The 20,991-nt window shown below is 54.3% G+C and overlaps 3 protein-coding genes and 1 long non-coding RNA gene across 4 annotated transcripts; 2 read left to right on the forward strand and 2 right to left on the reverse strand.

The window, feature by feature from the left end:
- The first annotated feature begins 525 nt into the window (after nt 1-525).
- Nucleotides 526-1,165, forward strand: PSPN (persephin). Its single transcript, XM_025988494.2, has 2 exons — nt 526-772; nt 861-1,165. Exons 1-2 carry the CDS (start codon nt 640-642, stop codon nt 1,163-1,165), a joined length of 438 nt encoding a protein of 145 aa, XP_025844279.1. The 5' UTR covers nt 526-639.
- Nucleotides 1,166-1,416: 251 nt separating this feature from the next.
- ALKBH7 (alkB homolog 7) lies at nt 1,417-3,039 on the reverse strand. The gene is made up of 4 exons (XM_025988488.2): nt 2,782-3,039; nt 2,054-2,227; nt 1,831-1,955; nt 1,417-1,649 (listed from the first exon to the last, which is right to left on the reverse strand). The coding sequence occupies exons 1-4, from the start codon at nt 2,983-2,985 to the stop codon at nt 1,487-1,489; spliced, it is 666 nt and encodes a 221-aa protein (XP_025844273.1). The 5' UTR covers nt 2,986-3,039; the 3' UTR covers nt 1,417-1,486.
- Nucleotides 3,040-5,567: 2,528 nt separating this feature from the next.
- Nucleotides 5,568-11,727, reverse strand: CLPP (caseinolytic mitochondrial matrix peptidase proteolytic subunit). Its single transcript, XM_025988503.2, has 6 exons — nt 11,452-11,727; nt 11,296-11,367; nt 10,692-10,788; nt 9,616-9,803; nt 8,517-8,622; nt 5,568-5,931 (listed from the first exon to the last, which is right to left on the reverse strand). The coding sequence occupies exons 1-6, from the start codon at nt 11,635-11,637 to the stop codon at nt 5,759-5,761; spliced, it is 822 nt and encodes a 273-aa protein (XP_025844288.1). The 5' UTR covers nt 11,638-11,727; the 3' UTR covers nt 5,568-5,758.
- A 3,078-nt stretch (nt 11,728-14,805) lies between these two features.
- Nucleotides 14,806-16,684, forward strand: LOC140593778 (uncharacterized). The gene is made up of 2 exons (XR_011994086.1): nt 14,806-15,010; nt 16,368-16,684. It is a non-coding gene; the product is annotated as an uncharacterized lncRNA (long non-coding RNA).
- The last annotated feature ends 4,307 nt before the right edge of the window (nt 16,685-20,991 follow it).

Here is a 20,991-nt window from a genome sequence, read left to right on the forward strand (position 1 = left end):
ACAGGCGTCCCTGCAGGGTGAGCTTCCTCCGTTCCTGTCCCAGTTCTTGGCTGTCCCCAGGGCCTCTCCCTTTTCCTGTTTTGACGGTGGCTCAGCCAGGCCCGGAGACAGGGGCATGATGTCTTAATCCTCCAGGTGGCGGCTGTGATGGAGGGTTCCCCATCAGCCCGGCCACCTGCTGGCCTGTCTCTCCCCCCTACCCACTCTACCTGGTGCACGACGTGGGGACCCCTGAGCCCTGGCACCCTGAGTGGGGAGAGGGCCCGCTGGCGGGTCCTCGTGCCCCCGCCCCCTGCACCTCTTTCCAGAAAGCAGGTGGGGTGGGGGACTCAGTGGCCCGCCCTGGGTTCGGCTCTGGCTGCCGCAACACTCATAAATCAGGGGTGAAGGGGGTGTCGGAAATGGGTCTGCGGAATGTCTGGCCGGGGCGGGGCGGGGGTGAGCACTTAACTCTTAAAGCACAGGGGTGGGCAGAGGCGCTGGCCCCAGGGTGCCGGAGAGCAGCTGGCGTGGGACATGGGGGGCTCCACGCCCGCGAGGCAGCGGCAACGAAGAGGTTACGTCCCCAGCCCTGGTGGGGGGATAAATTGAGGGTGCGACGCTCCCCACCGTCCCCACCGTCCAGACCTGCCTGTCACGATGGCCCCAGGAAGAGTCCTCCTCTGCTCCCTGCTGCTCCTGTCACTGCAGTTGGGCCTCGGCTGGGGCCCTGGTGCTCGGGGGGCCCCGGTGGTGGAGGGAGAGCTCCGAGGGACCCAGAGGCCACAGCTGGGTAAGGCCGCCCCCCCGGGCCCCGCGTGACCCCCAGCTCCTTCCCACCCAGATGCCACCTGCCATCAGTGGCCCCTTGTCCCCTGCAGGTGGCCGCCCGCGCCGAGCCCTGGCCAGCCCGTGCCAGCTGTGGAGCCTGTCCCTGCCCGTGGCTGAGCTGGGTCTGGGCTACACGTCCGAGGAGACAGTCACCTTCCGCTACTGTGCGGGCAGCTGCCCCCGCGGCGCGCGCACCCAGCATGGCCTGACGCTGGCCTGGCTGCGGGGCCAGGGCCGAGCCCTCGGCGGGCCGTGCTGCCGGCCCACCCGCTACGCCGACGTGGCCTTCCTCGACGACCGCCACCGCTGGCAGTGGCTGCCCCAGCTCTCGGCGGCTGCCTGCAGCTGCGGCTGAGGACGCCTGGCCTGGGGCCCCGCGGCCTCTCGAGGGGCTCTGCTGACTTATTTATTGGAGACCAGAGGGGAGGTGGGCCGGGGCCGCCCGCAAGGAGCCTAATAAAGGAACTGCCGCCGCATGACTGTGTTCAGCCCGAGGGTGCCTTGACCCTGCCACCTTGGCTCCCGGTGCGGGTTGGGGGCCGGGAGGCGGGTTCCGGGCTTCCCCTGCACCGCCCAGCCCCAGCCAATAGCCAGCGCAAGCAAGGCCAGTTTGTCCACTCCCCCACTTTATTTACAAACACGGTGGCTTCGAGAAGCTGCGGGAAGGGTCTGGGGTTCAGCAGGCTGGGGGCGGCTGTCCGGGCTCCCCTGATCCCATCCCCTCCGGGAGGGAGCGGCAGATCACAGAGATGCGTCGGCCCCGGGGTACCCGACGCTCTCCAAAAAAGGACTCTTCATCCCGAAGAATCTCATGGGAGAAGTCATAACGGGCCGAGCCCCTGCAAGAGAAAACAGGCTGTGGCTGGGTGGGGTGACGGCAGCCCCCGAGCCAGGTGGACGGCCTGCCACGGGGGAACGATTGTGTCTGCCGGGAGGGCTGAAAAAGAGAAGGTGCTCAACATGCTGGGTGGGCATCTGATGAGTTACTGGTGGGGAGGGGGCTCCCCGGCCAGGCAGTACCTAAGGATGTAGAGGGAGCCTGGCTCCAGCAAGAGTTCCAGCCACTCCCCCGGCTCCTGGGTGTGCACCAGCCGCATGACGCTGGGAGATAGCAGGGACAGGCCAGCGATGGTGGCTCCACAGAACTGCAAGAGGGGGCAGGGGGGGCATGGCGGCTGGTCACTCTCTGGCCTAGGCCAGCCCACCCCCAGCTGGGAGCTGCAAGGCTCTGGCCTCTGCCCACCTTGATGCTGTCCACGTGTGGCTTGATGTAGCCCCGAGGTTCCAGGTCCAGCACATGCACGGAGGACAGCAGGGTCTGGCCGGGGCTAAAGGCGGCAGCTTGCACGCGCTGCAGGATGGCCCGGCTTGCCTCTGACCAGCGTGACTTTTCTGTCTCTCGGAAACCGTGGATGGCCTGCACAGAGAGCTTCGGTCAAGCCTGTAAACTCTCAGAGGGAGCAGGGAAACTGAGGCATGGGGGGGGGGGCAGTGCAAAGGACTGGTTTTCCCAACATGCCCCTTTGACACCACCTGCAACGCAACACCTCGATCCTATCTACCCTAAGATCCTGGGTCTCAAACCCCAACCCCTGCCCTCCCAGGCCCAGCCTTACTCCTTGGTACCCGCCTGCAGGGTCCAATTCAGTCCCAGATCCTGTCCCCAGTGCTGGCCCCACTCCGATATTCGTCTGTCTGCCTCCGCCCACAACTAGTGACCCTCCCTCATCTCGCTCCACCCCTGCGTCGGCCCCTGACCTTGCTCCTACCCCCCAAACACCCTAAGGTTCCAGGTCCGGCCTCCAGCTGTGGCCACGCCCTCATCTCCGAAGGGCTTTCAAGGCCCGCGCAGCCCCTCTAGGGCATCAAGACTCCGCCCCCACGCAGCAGGCCCCGCCCCTAACGCAGCAGGCCCCGCCCATTCGTAGCCCCGCCCCCGCGCAGGCCCGCCCCCCGCGCTGCCGGCCTCACCGCGTCCCAGTGATCGTATTCGTAGCGGCGGCGGCGCAGCTCGGGCTCCAGCTCGCGGCTCAGCGTCTCCTCCTCGGCCGCGCTCAGGAAGCCTGGCCGCACCACAGCCGCGTCCCGAAGGCGGCTCAGGACGGCCGGGCCCGAGCCCCGCACCCAGCCGGGCCAAGGCAGCGTCCCCAGCGCCAGCCGCCCACTCCCGGCCATAGCCCCGGAGCCGGGTCGTGGAAGCGGTCGGAGTCAGGGCCACGCCCCCGCCCCGCGGCCATTGGCTGTGCAGCACCGAGCCCCTCCAGTGATTGGCCTTCCCTGGGGTCCCGCCCCCCGGCCGAGGCTACTGGCTGCTGCTCGGCTCGCCCTCTCAGGCTATTGGCTCCCCGTAGAGCCCGCCTCCTCTCCTGCGCGATTGGACGCCGGCTCGAGGGCAGGAGTCGGCCTCGCCCGGGCTCTGGGGTCGGGAGCTGCCCGAGCGTTTGGGCCAATGCCCGGGCAAGATTGAGGGGAAGGGACGCTCAGGCCGAGAGGAAGGGGTCAAGGGCACAGGGGTCAGGGGGCGACGTCAAGGCCATGGTCATGGGGTCAGGCCAAGTAGCAGGTTGAGGTCAAAGGTTAAGCCAAGCATCACCCACTCCCCCTCCACTGGGTCATTCCTGCCCCTGTACCAACAGGTACCTCCTATCTTATAAATAAAAAACAACAAAATAAAAACCCCTCCTCTTCCTTTACGGCTAGAATTGGCACAGCACCATTTGCAGCCCTTACTGGAATATTTAGTGGATCCAGACACGGATTGTCATCGGCCCCTAACATTGCAAAATGAGGGGCCACGAGCACTTCGGGTGCCTCTCGATGGGTGCACACACCTCCACTAAGGGGTCATTTCCCAAGCAGTGGAGCCTGAATCCCATCAGACTGCTCTGGGTTTATAGCTCAAGTCACAGGAAATAATCAAGGACAGAGATCCCAGCCCGTGCTGATCCAGTCACCAAAATTCAGATGGAAAGTCCACAAGGCAAACGGCCTTGTATCTCCAACAAGTGAACTTCAAAGAAAGAGAAGTAAAAGGGGGGGGGGGGGGAGATTGTGAGAGAGATTAAGGGGAAAACCCACAGTTGCACGAGGCTTGGGGGAGACACCCACCAGTTGCAAGGTATGTGCCTTATCTGGATGCAGATTGGAACAAAGTGAAAACGCAGAGGTAACTGCAGAGATTTGGACACTGGGCGAATATGTGACCATGGTAATAAGCATTGTTATTATTCTTTTAGGCTTGTGAGTGGTACTACGGTTGTCTTTTTTTTTTTTTTTTAAGATTTATTTATTTATTCATGAGAGACACAGAGAGAGGCGGAGACACAGGCAGAGGGAGAAGCAGGTCTCTGCAGGGAGTCCGATGCGGGACTCGATCCCAGGACCCTGGGCTCATGCCCTGAGCCGCAGGCAGATGCTCAACCACTAAGCCACCCAGTCGTCCGTGTGGTTGTCTTTTTAAGGATTCATCTTTTTAGAAATTTGTGTTGAGATATTGACCCCACGACCCCTCCAGTGACGGCCACATGTTGTCTGCTCTCCTTATACAGTGAAATTCCTTGAAAACCTTGTCCAGCTCCCGTGTCTTCCGCCCCTTCTCTCTGCGGTGCTCCAGGGTGGCTTTTGGCACCCAGAGCACTGACCGTGCTCCTACTCATGCGGCCCGTGACTTCCACTGTGCCAGGTCCAGCAGCCGGTTCTTAGCCTGGCTAACTTATCGACATCCTGATGATGTCTTTTCCATTTTTATTCCCAATCCTACCCCAGATTTATCCAACCCCTGGGATGTCTGAAGCACATCAAACACCAGAAGTAAAGTGTCCGAACTCAGCTCCTGATCCCCTGCCCCACCTGGGCCTCCCCGCAGCCTTTCCACCTGTCAGCTCTGCCTCTGACCTCTCCTGGCCACCCAGCTGGGGCCGCCAGCCTTCATCTGATTATTCCAAGTCTCCTAACTGGTCCCAGCATTTCCACACTGGCTGCATTCCTCCCCCTACTCTGTGGGAGCCACAGTCCTCCTGCTTTTCATTCTTTTCAAAACCCTCCAGGGCTCATCTCCCTCCTTGCTCAGATCTACCAGGCCTTCCTTTCCATTCTCATTTCTCCACTGTCCCTGCAGCCACTCCACTTCTGCCATGAGCCTCCTTGGGGCCCCTCCCACGTGGCAGCCACAGTCCTGCCACCCGGCCTTTGCACTTGCTATGCCCACTGCCCAGACTGCTCTGCCCCTCTCTCACCCTAAACATCTTCTGTTCAAGCATCGCCTTCTCAGCGAGGCCTTTGCCATCTACAGCTGTCACACACAAACACACTGCATACCTCTTTTCCTGCTTTTTAAGAAACTGTCTAGGGGTGCTGGGTGGCTCAGTTGGTTAAGTGTCTGCCTTGGGCTCGGGTCATGATCCTGGGGTCCTGGTGTCGGGTTCCCTGCTCAGCGGAGAGTCTGTTTTTCCCTCTCCCTCTGCCGCAACGTATGCTCATGCATGCTTTTCTCAAATAAGTAAATCTTTAAAAAAAAAAGAGAGAGAGAGAGAGATTAAGTTCTTGGAGGGGAGGGATTTTTGTTTTCTTCGAGGTATGAGTATGAGGTGGCCTCTAGAACAGTGCCCGAAATGTTGTATTTGCTCAGTAGAGTTTGCTGAAGTTAGGGCACTGGAGGTGAGAGCCTCGGGGTCAGGCTGAGGGCCGGAGAGGCCTCGCGAAGGGCACACGCGTGCGGGCTGTGGTGGAGCAGTGAGGGGAGGCGACAGAGATGGGGATCAAAGACTAGAAAGATTTAATTGAAAATCACAGTGTCTACTTCAAGATGCCCGCCCTGAGGGGCACCCCCAAACCCAGAGTTCCTCATGGGGCCCTTCCAGGCTCAGCCGAGGGGCGGGCAGGGCTGCAGCTCCAGTGTCTGGCCGGTGCCTGGTGTCCCCCGACTCCTCCGGAGGGTGAGGTCCCACGCTCAGATGCTCGCAGGGGCTGGCTCTGTGGCGGCCACCACGGCCATAGGCTCCTTCTGCACCAGCTCAGGCTCGTCCTCCCCGTCCTGGGGCGGGTGCACCAGAACCTTGTCTAAGATGCCAAACTCCTGGGCCTCCATGGGGCTCATGTAGCGGTCCCTCTCCATGGCCGACTCTGCCGGGGGAAGCAAGAGGCAGGACGCACGTGCGTGAGGGTGGACACCTGAGGCCGGGTTTGGGTCCCTGTCCTGCCACTTCTGGGGTAACCCGTTCTGCCACCATGGCCTTCCCCCTTTGGTGCCTCAGTTTCCCCAATCGGTGAAACACCTGTTTCCATTTCTCCTTTTTTACTTGTTACTCATGAATAACATACACCCAGGAAAGGCCCCAGATGGTAAGTGGACAGTGTGAGCTCCACACGGAACATGCCCACGTGGCCAGCACCCAGATCAAGACACCGGCCGTCCCCACACCCACTCCCGACCCCCACAGCCCTGCCGCAGCCTACGTCCAGTCACTGCCTCCTCCGGCCCAAGAGCAACCATTAGCCTAAAGGTGGCCTAATGGCATAGAGCAGTACACTTCTTTTTGTTTTTATTTAATTTTATTTTTTAATTTTTTTTTTGGGGGGGGGGAGGTTTTATTTATTTATTTATTTATTTATTTAAAAAATAAATTTATTTTTTTATTGGTGTTCAATTTGCCAGCATATAGAATAACAACCAGTGCTCATCCTCTTTTTGTTCTTAAATATGTGGAATCCGGACACCTGGGTAGCTCAGTCGGTTAAGTATCTGCCTTTGGGTCAGGGTGTGATCCCAGGGTCCTGGGATCGAGCCCCACATCAGGCTCCCTGCTCAGTGGAAAGTCTGCTTCTCCCTCTGCCCCTGCCTGCCGCTCTGACTACTTGTGCTTTCTCTCTCTCTCTCTCTGTCAAATAAAGAAATAAATCTTTAAATAAATAAATATGTGGAATCACAGAATATTTATTTACTCCTTTCTCCCACTCAGTAGCATTTCTGAGCTTCAGCCAGGCTGCCGTGTGCCACTGTGGGTGAGTCTCTGGCGCTGCCGTGGACATTCCACAGCAGGATTAAAGCACGAATGCCCCCGTCCTGCTGCTGCCAGGCACCGGGGTGCTTGCCACGGTGGGGCTCTACAGACAGGCCGGCCGTCAGCGTTGCTGTCCGCATCTTTGTTCTTTTTTTTTTAAAGACTTTATTTATTTATTCATAGAGACACAGAGAGAGAGGGGCAGAGACACTGGCAGAGGGAGAAGCAGGCTCCATGCAGAGAGCCCGACGTGGGACCCAATCCAGGGTCTCCAGTATCACACCCTGGGCTGCAGGCAGTGCTAAACCGCTGTGCCACCAGGGCTGCCCTATCTTTTGTGGACAGAAGCCCTCACTTCTCTTGGCTACACGCTGAGCGGGTTAACGGTGGCAGTTTTGGCCACTCGGAGCCGAGCTGGTAGGTGGTGAGCAGCTTTCTCAGGCGGTTGTACCGTGTTCACTCCCACCTGCAGTGGGTGAGCGTTCCAGGGACCGCACACTCTCACTGGCATGCGGCGTTGTGTTCTAGATTTTAGCTGTTCTAGTGATTGAAATGGTTCTCACTGAGGCCTTTATCGGCCTTTTCCTAAAAAACCAATGACATTATTAAAAAAAAAAAAAAAGATAAAGATGGGACATCTGGGTGGCTCAGCGGTTGAGCGTCTGCCTTCAGCAGCTCAGGTCCTGATCCCAGAATCTGGGATCGAGTCCCACATCGGGCTCCCTGCATGGAGCCTGCTTCTCCCTCTGCCTGTGTTTCTGCCTCTTTCTCTGTGTGTGTCTCTCTTGAATAAATAAATACAATTTTGAAATAAATTAAATAAATAAGTAAATAAATAAAAGATACATGGGCGAGGGGTGCTTGGGTAGCACAGTTGGTTAAACGTCTGACTCTTGTTTTCTGCCCCGGTTGTGATCTCAGGGTCGTGAGATGGAGCCCTGGGTCAGGCTCCACGGTGAGCGTGGAGTCTGCTTGGGTTTCTCTCTGCCCTTCCCCCAATGTGCTCTCTAAAATAAGTAAGTCTTAAAAAGTATATATATATATATATATATATATATATATATATATATATGTATATATTTATAATATATATATGCAAATTTTATCTATCTATCTATCTATCTATCTATCTATCTATCTATCTTTGAGCAGTCTTCATGCCCAACGTGGGGCTTGAACTCCGGACCCTGAAATTGAGAGGCACGTGCTCTATCGACTGAGCCGGCCAGGTGCCCCCCTAATGATGTTATTTTTAAATATTATTGCTAAAGATCATGAGCATCTTTTCCTCTATTTCTTTGCCACTTGGAATATTCTTTATTGAGACCCCGTTCAAACCTTTAACCTATTTCGGTGAAGTTTTCATGATTCTGTAAATTGGTCTTTTTAAAGTGCTGAGGACAGGGGTTCTCCATTGGGGATGATTCTTGATAATTCAGTGGGGACACTGGGTGATGCCTGGAGGCATTTTGGGGAGGAGGCAGTCACAGATGGAAGGTGCTACTGGCATCCAGTGGGCAGTGGCCAGCGATGCTGCCCCACGTCCCACAGTGGCCAGGACCAAGGATGATCTAGCCCTGAGTGTCAACAGTGCCAAGGTCGAGAAGCCCTGGCTCAGCACGAGGCCTGTCACATATGTGTGTGTTAGTTAAAATAGCAGAGCGCAGCCGGGGCTCTGCCTGGGGCGGGGGGGGGGGGGGCACTCACCAATCACCTGCAGGCTCTGTTTGGTGTGCTTGGCGTAGATGCCGTAGAGCTGCTTCTTGAGTTTCATGATCTCCTCTGCCTGGATGGCGATGTCTGTGGCTTGGCCCTGGGGGGCAGCCCAAGATGGGTAAGAGGGAGAAGGTCAGAATGAGCCTCAGCCACTCACAGGGAGGCTGGAGGGTTTGCAGACAGGTGGGGCAGGGCTTCGCAAGTCCCTGCACGTCCTGCTGCATCTTTGCCCCACCCCGAAGACTTCCTGTAATTTTTTAAAAAATATTTTATTTATTCATTTTAGAGAGAGAGCATGCACGCAGAGGGGAGGGACAGAGGGAGAGGGAGAAGCAGACTCCCCACTGAGCTGGGAGCCCAATGTGGAGCTCGATCCCAGGGCCCTAAGACCATGACCTGAGCCAAAATCAAGAGTCAGATGCTTAACCTACTGAGCCACCCAAATGCCCGAAGGCTTCCTTGTATGAACTGTATTTTCTGCATGTGGAGCTTTGCCCCTCCCAGGACAAGCGGATTCCTGGAGAGAGTGAATAGCTCCAGCTCAGGCGTGAGTTTTCACAGGCAAAGTAGCCAAATCCATAAGGATCCAGGGCACACACCCTCACCACCTCCTCTGTGGGGCTCTCATACTCAGGGCCATTGTCCCCTGCCCCCCCCCAGGGTCAGGGGCCCGATAACTAGGTCAGCTCTCAGAGCCGAGCCCGCCGAGATTACTGACACTAGCCAGTCCTGAGCCTGCTGGCCGTGCCTCACTGTTCCTTCCTGCAGAAACCACAGCAAAATCCTTGTCCATTGCCCCCACTCCGTGCCTCCCGAGTGACCCTGGTGCTTCCCATGTGGCCGTGCCTGGAATGGCATGCCCCCCCTACCCCCCCCCCCCATCCTGCCCCTTGGGAACTGTAACAAACTGTCTTTCCCATGGGAGTCCTTTCCTGACCTGCTGGCCTTGCTGTACATGCATCATTGTAAAACCTACATTTTCAAACACTGACACTCCTGCATGACTTCCACCCAGTCGGTCCCTCTGTCTAGACACTGTTCCCCCACCCACCCACCCAAAGCAGCCTGCACAGCCGGCGGGGGCACTCACCCGAGCGCCCCCCGAGGGCTGGTGGATCATGATGCGGGAGTTGGGAAGCGAGTGGCGCATGCCCGGGGTGCCAGCGGCCAGGAGCAGGGAGCCCATGCTGGCGGCCTGGCCCACGCACCATGTGCAGATGGGGTTCAGGATGTACTGCATCGTGTCGTAGATGGCCAGGCCCGAGGTCACCATGCCGCCTGCAGTGGGGGTGTGTGTGTGTGTGAGGAGCTGTGCGGGCTCCAACCCCCATCCTTTCCCTAGTGCAGCGCAGGGGCCCTAGGGAGGGCTTGTGTAGAGGCAGCCCTTTTTTTGGGGGGGGGGGTGAGAGGCAGCCCTTTAAAGCAGGTGTCACCAACACAAATATTTCCAAGGGTAGGGAGGTGGCAGAAACAGGTGGCACGAACTAAATGGAGGCAGAAAGGGAGACCACTTGCTCCAGAGTGAGCTGTTACAACCTATGGACATGGGCCCAGGGAGACCAGATCTGTCAAAGTTTCAAGAGAAAGTGGAAATCGGGGAGCATGTGGTGGCCCTAGAGGGAAGCCGTGGAGCCAGCCTGCCCTGGCAGTTTCGTCTGCGTGACCTTGGGCAAGTTACCCAGCCTCTCAGCCACAGTGGCTCCTGGCAGACCGGGGATCGCTGAGCAGTACCTACCACGTGCAGCTGCCATGAGGACAAGATGAGTTCAGTGCCTATAAAATGCTTCAAATCTGGGGCACAGTAAGCACCGTCACGGTGAACTACCCTCTTTTGGGAGAGGGTGGTACAGGTGGTGGCAGCTGCCAATTTTAAAAAGCTGACTGCAGGGTCAGGTTGGTAAAATGTTACGTGTGGGGTCTAAGAGGCAGGCTGGGCTGCCAGTTTGTGAACCTAGATCTAAAAGCAAGGAACAGGCAACTTGTGGAGGTTTCAGGACAGTTTTGGGATTCTGAAGGCAGCTCAGCATCCTTCCTTTCTCCAGAGGGAGAATGTTCCTGATCCCTGTGTTTGTGTGTGTGTGTGGGGGGGGGGGGGGGTCTCTGTCCCCTGAGTCACCTGGAGTGTCCCAGGAAGTGGCCCTGGCACCCGGGGAAGGCTCTGCTCACCCGGGCTGTTGATGTACATGTGGATGGGCTTCTTGTTGCTCTCAGACTGCAGGAACAGCAGCTGGGCGATAACCAGGCTGGCCACGCTGTCATCGATCTGCAAGTAAGCGGGGAGGGTGGGCTGCCCAGCTGGGGGGTGCGGAGCGGGCTAACGGAAGCAATTACGAGGTGGCTGGGGATGAGTCAGGAACAAGGATGGGTGTCAGAGCCCAAGTGAGATGGCAGGGGAGAATTCAGGACCAAGGAGGGGAGGTGCTGAGGTTGGGGCACAGGAAGGGGGGAGTCAGTGGGCTCAGGGCAAGGAAGGGAAGGAGTCAGGAGGGTTGGGGAGAGGGATTAGAGCCAGGAATGGGGAGGATCACTGGTGAGGGAGGGAGTCAGAAGTCAGGAAGGGTAAAGCAGAGGGTCTGAGGAAGGGGTGGGGGTGGGGGGCTGGGGCCAGAAGAGGGGGCTGAAGGCTTCGGTGCCCAGGAAGTGGGATGTCAGCCTGGGGCCGGAGCAGGCAGGAAAGTCCAGGGGGAGGGGTCAGGAGGTCAAGAGGGCTCGAGGAGGAGGGGCTCGTGGGGTCGGGCAGGCGCAGGGGAGGACCCCGCGGGGCGCTCACCGGACCCATGACACACACGATGCGCTCCCGCAGCAGCCGCGAGTAGATGTCATAGGCGCGCTCGCCGCGACCCTGGGGCAGAAGGACGGCGGCGAGGGTCAGGGCAGCCCGGAGACCCCGACTCCCACCCGGGCCGAGGACCCGCGGCCGCCGTACCGTCTGCTCCACCACGATGGGAATGAGCGGGAGAGCCCGGGCCGCCGTCACGTGCAGGCTCCGCTGCAGCGCCAGGCCGGTCCTGGGCGTCCGCCGCGGGGGGACGCGGGCGGCAAGGCGAGGCCCCAGCGCGGGGGACCTACCTGCCGCCACCCGGGCCCCCCCGACCAATATTCCGGGCCACATCCCGCCGCAGTCCGTCCCGGCTTCCGTCCGATGGCGGAACTACAACTCCCGGCGTGCTTTGCGCCCGTGGCGCATGCTCACTGCCCGCCCACGTCCTGGGAGCTGGGCCGGCGTGCGGAGGGGCGGGGGCGGGGGCGGGGCGGAGCCCAAAGGGGGCGGAGCCGGAGGCCCTTCAATGCGGCCGGTTGTAGTTCCCTTCCCAAAGAGCTTGGCAGCTCCCGGGGCGCCTGGCTGGCTCAGTCGGTGGAGTGACTGCATCTGGGGGTCATGAGTTCAAGCCCTACGTGGGCTAAAACTTACTTTAAAAAAAATAAAATAATAAAATAAATAAAATAAATAAATAAAATAAAATAAAATAAAATAAAATAAAATAAATAAAGAATTGACAGCTCCATTGTACCCACTGGGCTTTCCAGCTCGGTGAGACTAACTACTGAGCCCTTTCCATTCAGCCATGGACCCCAGGTTGTGGGAGTCCAAGGATGGGTGTTGCTGACTCCGGCTGGGAGATGGGTGTGGAAAGGTTTCCTAGGAAGAGTGAATATTGGGACTGGATTTTTAAGGATGGATAGGAGTTTATTAGCTGGAGATAGACGTTCCTGGGAGGAGAAAGAATGGGCAAAGGGATGGACGTAGGAAGGTTCCTGGTAACGTTTGGGACCTCTCTTTTCCTCCAGATCAGCTCAAATGCTGCCTTCCTACAGTGTCCCCAGAGCCTAGAACGGTGCCTGGCACGCAAATAGGTGTTTATCAATGACGCTTTGAACCAAGAGGTGATCAGGGAGGAAGGTTAAGAGCTGAGAGCTTTAGAGGCAGCTGCCCCACCTGCCAAGCTGGCTCAACCCATGACGTGCTGTGTGATCTTCTGCGCCGTTTAACCTCTCTGAGCCCAAAGTTTCTCATCTGGAAGATGGCACTGATCAAACCAATCTCACAGGGAAGGATTTAAAGAGACCTGCTGAAGCAGCATACTGAAGTCACCCGAGTTCAGATTTGCGCTCCATTACTTACTAGCTGTGTGTCGCTGAGCCTCAGTTTTCCATCTGTAAAAAGGGATAATGATAACATGCATCTGAGGGCTGCTGTCAGGGCCTCAGAATGGGGCCTGGCACACAGTAAGGGCTCAGTTTGTATTAGCTGCTGATGGGTTTTAATTATTTGATTGTGTTAGCCAGGAACCACAGGGGGCCAAGAAGTCCTCCCTTCGACCTTTTGAGGTGGGCTTTGACGGATAGATAGGAGTTCACCAGGCAGACAGAGCCTAAATGCTGGACCCTAACAATGATGCTGGGCTCCCTAGATAAGGGTAGTTTTTGTATCCCCTGGGATCACAGGGGACTCCAGTCTGATGGTGGGAGAGAGCAGGACACAGACATTCCCACCTTATGGAATCAGGGCAGGATGGAGAGAAAGACCTGGAAGCAGAAGAGCTTGGAGGAGGCCTTGGAGGCACCCCTGAAAGAAAGCCTAGACCTAGGCCTCAATGACAGGGGCTGGGGGTGAGGGGAACCTGTGTGGGGGAACAGGGAGTGGCATTGCCCCAGCGGAGGGGGGGGGGTTATGGAGGTAGGTGGGCAGCGTGGGCTGTCCCAGTTTCTGCTGTGAGTCAGGTGGGTGGCCCTGCCCAGCCGGTTCCCCTATTGCCCAAGCTCCCTGCCCTGCCCCGGGGGGAGAAGGGTGGGCCTGCCAGGTGCCACAGCCCCTGCAGTCCCTCCCCCGACACTCCCCCGCTCCCCCTGACCTCACTGCCTCCCTTTGTTTCACCTGCTTTACTGTCCATAGTTCAACTACTTCTCCCCTCCCCTGGTGTGTTCCAGCTTCACCCTGGTGGCCCGCGGTTCCTGCTTCATACAGCAGCCTGAGGAAGCTCATCGCATCGCAGCCCTCCCTTGCCTAACGCCCTCCCCTTGGCTCCCCGTCACCCACACTGACCTCTTCCCTCACCTCCTTCCACCCACTTTCCCCACTTGGCTCCAGCGGTGACACTGGCCAGCTGGCTGTTCCTCAAAGGTGCCAAGCCCCATCCAGGCACCTGGGCTCCGCTTGCGTCCTCTTCCTGCATCCATTCCCTTCCCGACACAGACACCACCCCTCGAATGTCAGCTCTTTAGAGAAGGCTTCCCTGATTCCCCTTTTTAGTGTCCCAGGCACATTCTGGAACCTTCGCCTTGTTTAAATTGGCTGTCCAAAACAGTGGCGTCAAGTCACTTGTTTTCTCCTTTATCATCTGTGGAACGTGAGCTCCTGGAAGCCAGGGGTCTTATTCAGCCCTGTGGTCCTCGGGATGGCATTTGTCAAGCCTTTTGGACTGGGACTCACAAGGAGACGTACAGCTGACGTAGTGTCTGAGTTCACAAAAATACACACGCTTCGTGAAATGATGTTTGTCTTTACTCTGAGCAGTGCCTTCCAGTGTTTTCTATTCTGTTTTCTCTTCTTCTATTCTGTTTCATCTACGTTGGGGTTCCTCAGCCTTGGGACCACCGACATTCGACGTTGGATGATTCTTTGTGTGGGGAAGGCCACCCTTGTATTGTGCCCTGTTGAGCAGCATCCCTGGGCTCGACCCACTAGATGCCGGTAGCGCTCCCACATCGTAGCAGTCAGAAATGTCTCAGATGTTGCCAAGTGTCCTCTGGGGGAAAGGGTTGCTCATAGTTGAAAAATCACTGATTTAAATTAAAGTGGTGGGGCCCCCAGCTGGCTCAGTCGAAGAAGCTTCGACTCTTGGTTTGGCGTCAGGTCATGACCTCAGGGTTGTGAGACTGGAGCCTGGAGGGGGCTCCTTGCTCACCAGCAAGTCAGCTTCCCTTCTCCAAGCCCCTCTCCTCCACTTCTGCATGTGTGTGCTCTCTCTCTCTCAAATAAATAAATAAATAAATAAATAAATAAATAAATAAATAAATTTTAAAAATAGAGAGTGACCTGAAATGGAAAATTAAAAGCAACTTTTGAATAGTATCTGGCACCTTGTAGGCACTCGGGTACTTAATGGGTACCTTCTTCCTCCAACTTTGTTGGGCAGTATGATCTCAGTGAACAAATCCATGTAAGTAGGTGGCAGGGAGAGGGAATATTTTGACCCTTGGCTATAAAATCAGTCCATCTTAGGCGATTACTCTGTTGTCAGAGAAAAGCTCTGATCATTGTCACCGGTTCTCAGACGTCTGCAGAACAGTCCTGTTGACATGGATAGAAATCGAAAATTAAGAGAAGAAATGGAAAACCAAGGACTGAAGAGGCTGTGGGTAGATGGACACTCCTGTCAACAGCTCACAGACGTCGCTACAGCTTCTCTGGAAATGAAGTCGACCCCACATTTCAGATTCACACAGTCTACTTCTAGTTACTCCCATTTAGGAAATGATCGAAGGTGAGTACCAAGAGTTGGCCATAAGGCCGTTCGTGGCAGAGCTGTTTCTAGGCTGTTATAACTGTTGTTTCAGGTAGCGAGTGCTGCGTAACAAATCATCCCACACACCCAGGGGGTTCAAACAGCCACAGCTTATTATGTCTCACACTTGGGGCATCTGGCCTGGGCTCCTGTGGTTCTTCTGCACGTGGAGTTTGCTGGGGCTGGAAAATCCACCGTGAACATTCTGTGGTCACATGTTAGGAGCCTCACCTCAGCTGTGTGGGCATCTCTCTCCCTCCACGTGGCTGCTTGGGCTTCCTCAGAGTATGGTGGTCTTCACGTCTCCCATGACAACTGGCTCCCAAGAGAGAGGAGGCAGACTTGTCTTTTTCTTTCTTTCTTTCTTTCTTTCTTTCTTTCTTTCTTTCTTTCTTTCTTTCTTTCTTTCTTTCTTTATGATTTTATTGATTTATTCATGAGAGACACAGAGAGAGAGGCAGAGACACAGGTGGAGGGAGAAGCAGGCTCCATGCTGGGGGATGTGGGACACGATCCCAGGACCCCAGCATCCCACTACATGCCTTCTTAAAAGCTTGGCCTGCAAGTCGCACAGTGGCTCCTTGTCACATTCTGTCAGTCAAAGCAAGCCACGTGGCCCGACCAAGATTCACGGGGAGGAAAAGGGGTGTGGGGTGTGGCAGGGGCACCCAGGATGGAAAGAATGAATGGTGGTCATCTGCCACACTTATGCCAGCAAAAAATTGGAAATAAGTGTCCAAAAAAGAGGGAACTGATGAAATCATTAACAATTTTAAATTGCAAAAAATCAAAAATTCTAAATGAAAAAAAATATGATCAAGTATTGATATTGTGGAATATTACTGGTATTTACTGATTGCCTACGCGGACACAGGGTTTATTTGTTAGGTCTGACTGTGGTGGAGGGTAACCCCAAAGTGCCAGTGACTTAGACAAGATAGGCATGTCTTTCTCTCCAAGTAACAGCCTGGAGGTTGGCACCCAAGGTGGGCAGGGTAGCTCTGTACCATGACGTCTCCAGAGGCCTTCTCCTTCTGACCCACACCTTAGCCATTTCTAGGGTCTTCAGAATCCAAAATGAGGCTTCCGCCGGCACATTTCCATCCCAAGAAGCTGGATGGAGGCAGAGAAAGAAGAAGAGGCAAAGGGTGTGTGCCAGCCAGTCTTGAAAGATGGCTACTGCCAACCTCTCTGCTTTTTTTGGCTAATAGCATTCCATCCCGTGTGTGTGTGTGTGTGTGTGTGTGTGTGTGTGTGTGTTAAATATATATATTTAACCATTTCCTTGTTGGTGAATGTCTTCATTGTGATGAAATATTTTTTTTTCTCTTATCAGATTTATCTTTTGAAGAGACTCCCTGCGTTGGAGAGCCCTTGGCCTCAGTCATCTACGCTTGTCTTTATCTATCTACACCCCCTAATAATCTCCTTTGGTCTCTTGGCCTTAAGTACCTGCATATCTGATGCTTCCCAGGTTGGTGTCTCCCACTCAGATATCTCTCCCCAGCTCCAGACTTCCCTCCCTCCCATCTCCCCAGGGACTTAGGCACCAAAATGAACGTGTTTGAGAGGAATCGCTGATCTTCTTTCCCACACCAAAGTATTGTTCTTTGCACCCTTCCATTTGCTTGTACTAAAGAAAAAAAAATTGGAGTCATGTTTCCTTTCTCCCTCTTCATGGCACTGAAATGAGTTGGCTAATCCAGCAGGCTGAGCCCTGCAGGTTCCCCCAGAGCTCAGCATCTACCACCCACCAGTGCAGGCTGCCTCCCTGACTTGAGGCGCCACCACCTCTTGCCTTGACACTTGGAGTCACCTCCTCCCATTTATCCCAGCTTCCAGCCCCGCTCCCTTGTAAACTAGTCTCCCTTCAGTGACCCGAGGAATGCTTTTAAAGCTTAAGTGAGCTCATGTCATCCTTCTTAGAACCCTCCTGTGAGTCCCTGATCCACTCAGCTCAAAGGCCTAATAATAGTCCACGGCGCTCTACGCAGTCTGATAGATGCCCTCTCCTGCCCCGTGCCCATCTGGCTTCACCTCCTCCTTCTCTCCTCCTTGCTCACTCCACTGCAGCCACACTAGTCCCCCCACTGTTCCTCTAACTCATCAGACACACGCTGGCCTCAGGGCCTTTGCACTGGCTGTGCCCTCTGCCTGGAATGCTCTTCTCTCACACATCCTCATGGCTCCCTCCCCGTCTCCATTAAGCCCATGCTCATTGTCATCTCCTGACACCCCTATTTATTGTTTTAAAAGATTTTATTTATTTATTCATGAGACACACACACACACACACACACCCACACACACACACACACACACACAGAGGGAGAGGCAGAGACACAGGCAGAGGGAGAAGCAGGCTCCATGTGGGGAGGCCGATGTGGGACTCAATCCTGGGATTCCGGGATCACGCCCTGAGCCAAAGGCAGACCTTAACCACTGAGCCACCAGGCATCTCTGACTTTAAAACTGAAGCTCACCCTCAACTCTCAGTGTACCTTATCCCTTTTCTATGCTTTGTTTTCTTGGTATGCAATTTATTAGCATAGCATTTCCCTACTCAAAGTATGCATTATGGACCAGCAGTAGCAGCAGCATCACCTGGATCTTATTAAAAATGCAGACTCTTGGGGCACCTGGCTGGCTCAGTCGGTAGAGCATGCAACTCTTTTTTTTTTTTTTTTTTAAGATTTTATTTATTTATTCATGAGGGACACAGAGAGAGAGGCAGAGACACAGGCAGAGGGAGAAGCAGGCTCCTTCCAGGGAACCCCGATGCGGGACCCGATCCCAAGACTCCATGATCATGCCCTGAGCCAAAGGCAGATGCTCAACTGCTGAGCCACCCAGGCGTCCAATAGAGCATGAGAATTCTTGATCTCAGGATTGTGAGTCTGAACAGTGTCTGGTACATAGTAAGTTCCTGGTAAACATTTATTGAATCAATGAAGGAGTGGCTAATGGGTAGAGAATAGGTTTTATGAGACAATGATGCAGGCAGACGTGCCAGTCAGCGTTGTTGGTTGAAAGCAACAGAAATTGTCTAAAGCAGAGAGAAAATCTTGTAGATACTAGAGATTTCCAGTATGCGTGGCAGTCCTGAATATCCACTTGGAAAAAATAGGCAGAAGGTTTCAGGGACGCCTGGGTGGCTCAGCAGTTGAGCATCTGCCTTCGGCTCAGGGCATGATCCCGGGGTCCTGGGATCAAGTCCCACATCAGGCCCCTTGTGAGGAGCCTGCTTCTCCCTCTGCCTGTGTCTCTGCCTCTCTCTCTGTATCTTTTTTTTTTTTTTTTTTTTTTTGAAAGAAGGTTTCAGAAACTGAGCATTAGGGAAAACTTATCTCAGAGGTCACAGTTGCCTCTGGACACCACTGCCACCGTGATGGACACTGCTACAGGCAATGAAGTTCCCACTCCCAAAGAAATGATTGGATGTTGAAAAGCAAAAGAAAGAAGCAAACAAAGCAATAAAATAAAGAAGACGTGACAGTCGTCTTCTAAAAACGGAGACCAGGGATCCCTGGGTGGCGCAGCGGTTTGGCGCCTGCCTTTGGCCCAGGGCGCGATCCTGGAGTCCCAGGATCAAATCCCACGTCGGGCTCCCGGTGCATGGAGCCTGCTTCTCCCTCTGCCTGTGTCTCTGCCTCTCTCTCTCTCTCTCTATGACTATCATAAATAAATAATAAAAATATATATATTAAAAAATAAAAACGGAGACCAGTGATGGGGTAGATGTAGCCATTCAGAAGAGAGATGTGGAGGCAGCCTGTGGGAGGTAGAGTCTAGAGGAGGAGATGGACTTGTGAAGTGTTTAGGAGATAGCACAGAGCTTGCAGACTGCAGGATAAATTGTTTTCTAAAGGTCATGCTTCTCCTTTGTAGCAGTTACATAATAAATTACCCCATAATTTAGTGGCTTAGAACAATAGCAATAGCATTGAACATTATTGATAACAATACACATTATTTCATGCAATTTCTGTGGGTCAGGAATCTAGGGGAGCTTGGCTTGGGGTCTTTCATAAACGTGATGTTAAAAATGTCCGAGTTGTAGTCCTACCCAAAGGCTCAACTAGAGCGGAAGGATCCACTTCTAAGATTGCTCACTCATGGGGCTACCAAGTTGGATGCTGGACGAATCGGATGTCTAGCCATCATCAGCAGGCCTCAGTTCTTCCCCGTGTGGACCTCTTGATTAATTGAGTGTCCTTGCAACGTGGCGGCTGGCTTCCTTCTAGAGCAAATGATCTAAGAGAGCAAAGTGGAAGCTATAATAGCTTAGACAACCTGGCTTTGGCAGTCACACATTGTCACTTCCACGTTATTCTTTTTTTAAAAAATTTATTCATGATAGACAGAGAGAGAAAGAGAGGCAGAGACACAGGTAGAGGGAGAAGCAGGCTCCATGCAGGGAACCCAACGTGGGACTCAATCCCGGGACTCCAGGATCGCGCCCTGGGCCAAAGGCAGGCGCTAGACCGCTGAGCCACTCAGGGATCCCCCCTATCACTTCCACTTTATTCTAATGGTCACTCATGGTTCAGTGTGGGCAGGGGACTCTGCAAAGGGATGATATCAAAAGGTGAGCATCAGGGACGCCTGGGTGGCTCAGCGGTTGAGCATTTGCCTTCAGCTCAGGGTGTGATCCCAGAGTTCTGAGATCAAGTCCCACATTGGGATCCCTGTGGGGAGCCTGCTTCTCTGTCTCCCCATGTCTCTGTCTCTCTCTGTGTGTCTCTCATAAAGAAATAAATAAAATCTTTGTTTTTAAGAGGTGAGCATTATTGGAGGGTGGTCATTGCACCCCTCTACCCAGGGATTACATTTCCCAGCATCCCTTGCATCTGAGGAGCCATATGATGAGTTTTCATTAATGGACCCTGAAAAGAAATGATGTGTGACACTTCTAAGCCAAGGAGCTTAAGTAACAGGTGTGACTTCACTCTTATTCTCCTCCCACCAGCCCTCGTAGCTGAGTGCAGTGGCCTGATAAAGATGGTGGAACCATAGAAGGAGCCTAGGAAGGGAGCCACCTGCCAGTTAGGATGATTCCTTTTGGATTTGGATGAGTGAACAACACATTCCATCATATTTGAGTCATTAAACATTTTAAGATTTGTTCATTGCAGCAGCTAACATTACCCAACTGATTCAGGAATGGATTGCATATGAATACCTGAATTCATTTATATTGTTGAATAAGGTTCACAGATTTCTGGCTAGAGCCATTGGGTGCATAAAGGTGCCTTTTACTGAGATAGAGATAGAATTTTGGGAGAAGGGATCCCTGGGTGGCGCAGCGGTTTGGCGCCTGCCTTTGGCCCAGGGTGCGATCCTGGAGACCCGGGATCGAATCCCACGTCAGGCTCCCGGTGCATGGAGCCTGCTTCTCCCTCTGCCTGTGTCTCTGCCTCTCTCTCTCTCTCTCTGTATGACTATCATAAATAAATAATAATAAAAAAAAATTAAAAAAAAAAAAGAATTTTGGGAGAAGATAATGAGCCAGTTTGGAGCAGGTTTCCCTACTTTGGTAGTATTTTTTTTTTTCTATTTCTTTTATTTTTATTCATTAATTAATTTATTTTTTACTTTGGCAGTATTGACATTTGGGGTTGGATAGTTCTATTTTGTCTGGGGCCATCCTGTGCATTGTAGCCCAGTAGTTCAGTAGCATCCCTGACCTCTATCCACTAGATGCCAGTAGTATCTCCCAATCATGTCAACTAAGAACGTCTCTAGACATTGCCCAGTGTCCCCAGTTGAGAGCCAGGGGGTTATGATCTAGGGAGTTGGGACCCAAGTGGAGATTTCCAGGAAACTGATGATTCTGTCATTCTGGCACCCAGGGAGCAGGTGAGGCCTTCCCTCCGTAACCCTGCCCCAGGAGTGGGTTGTAGTGAAAGGAGGCCAAGGAGGCCCTGCCAGCCAGAGAAGTAGGAGAGGAGCCCGGGGGA

Source organism: Vulpes vulpes, chromosome 9 (assembly GCF_048418805.1).
Source record: "Vulpes vulpes isolate BD-2025 chromosome 9, VulVul3, whole genome shotgun sequence".
NCBI classification, from domain to species: Eukaryota; Metazoa; Chordata; class Mammalia; order Carnivora; family Canidae; genus Vulpes; species Vulpes vulpes.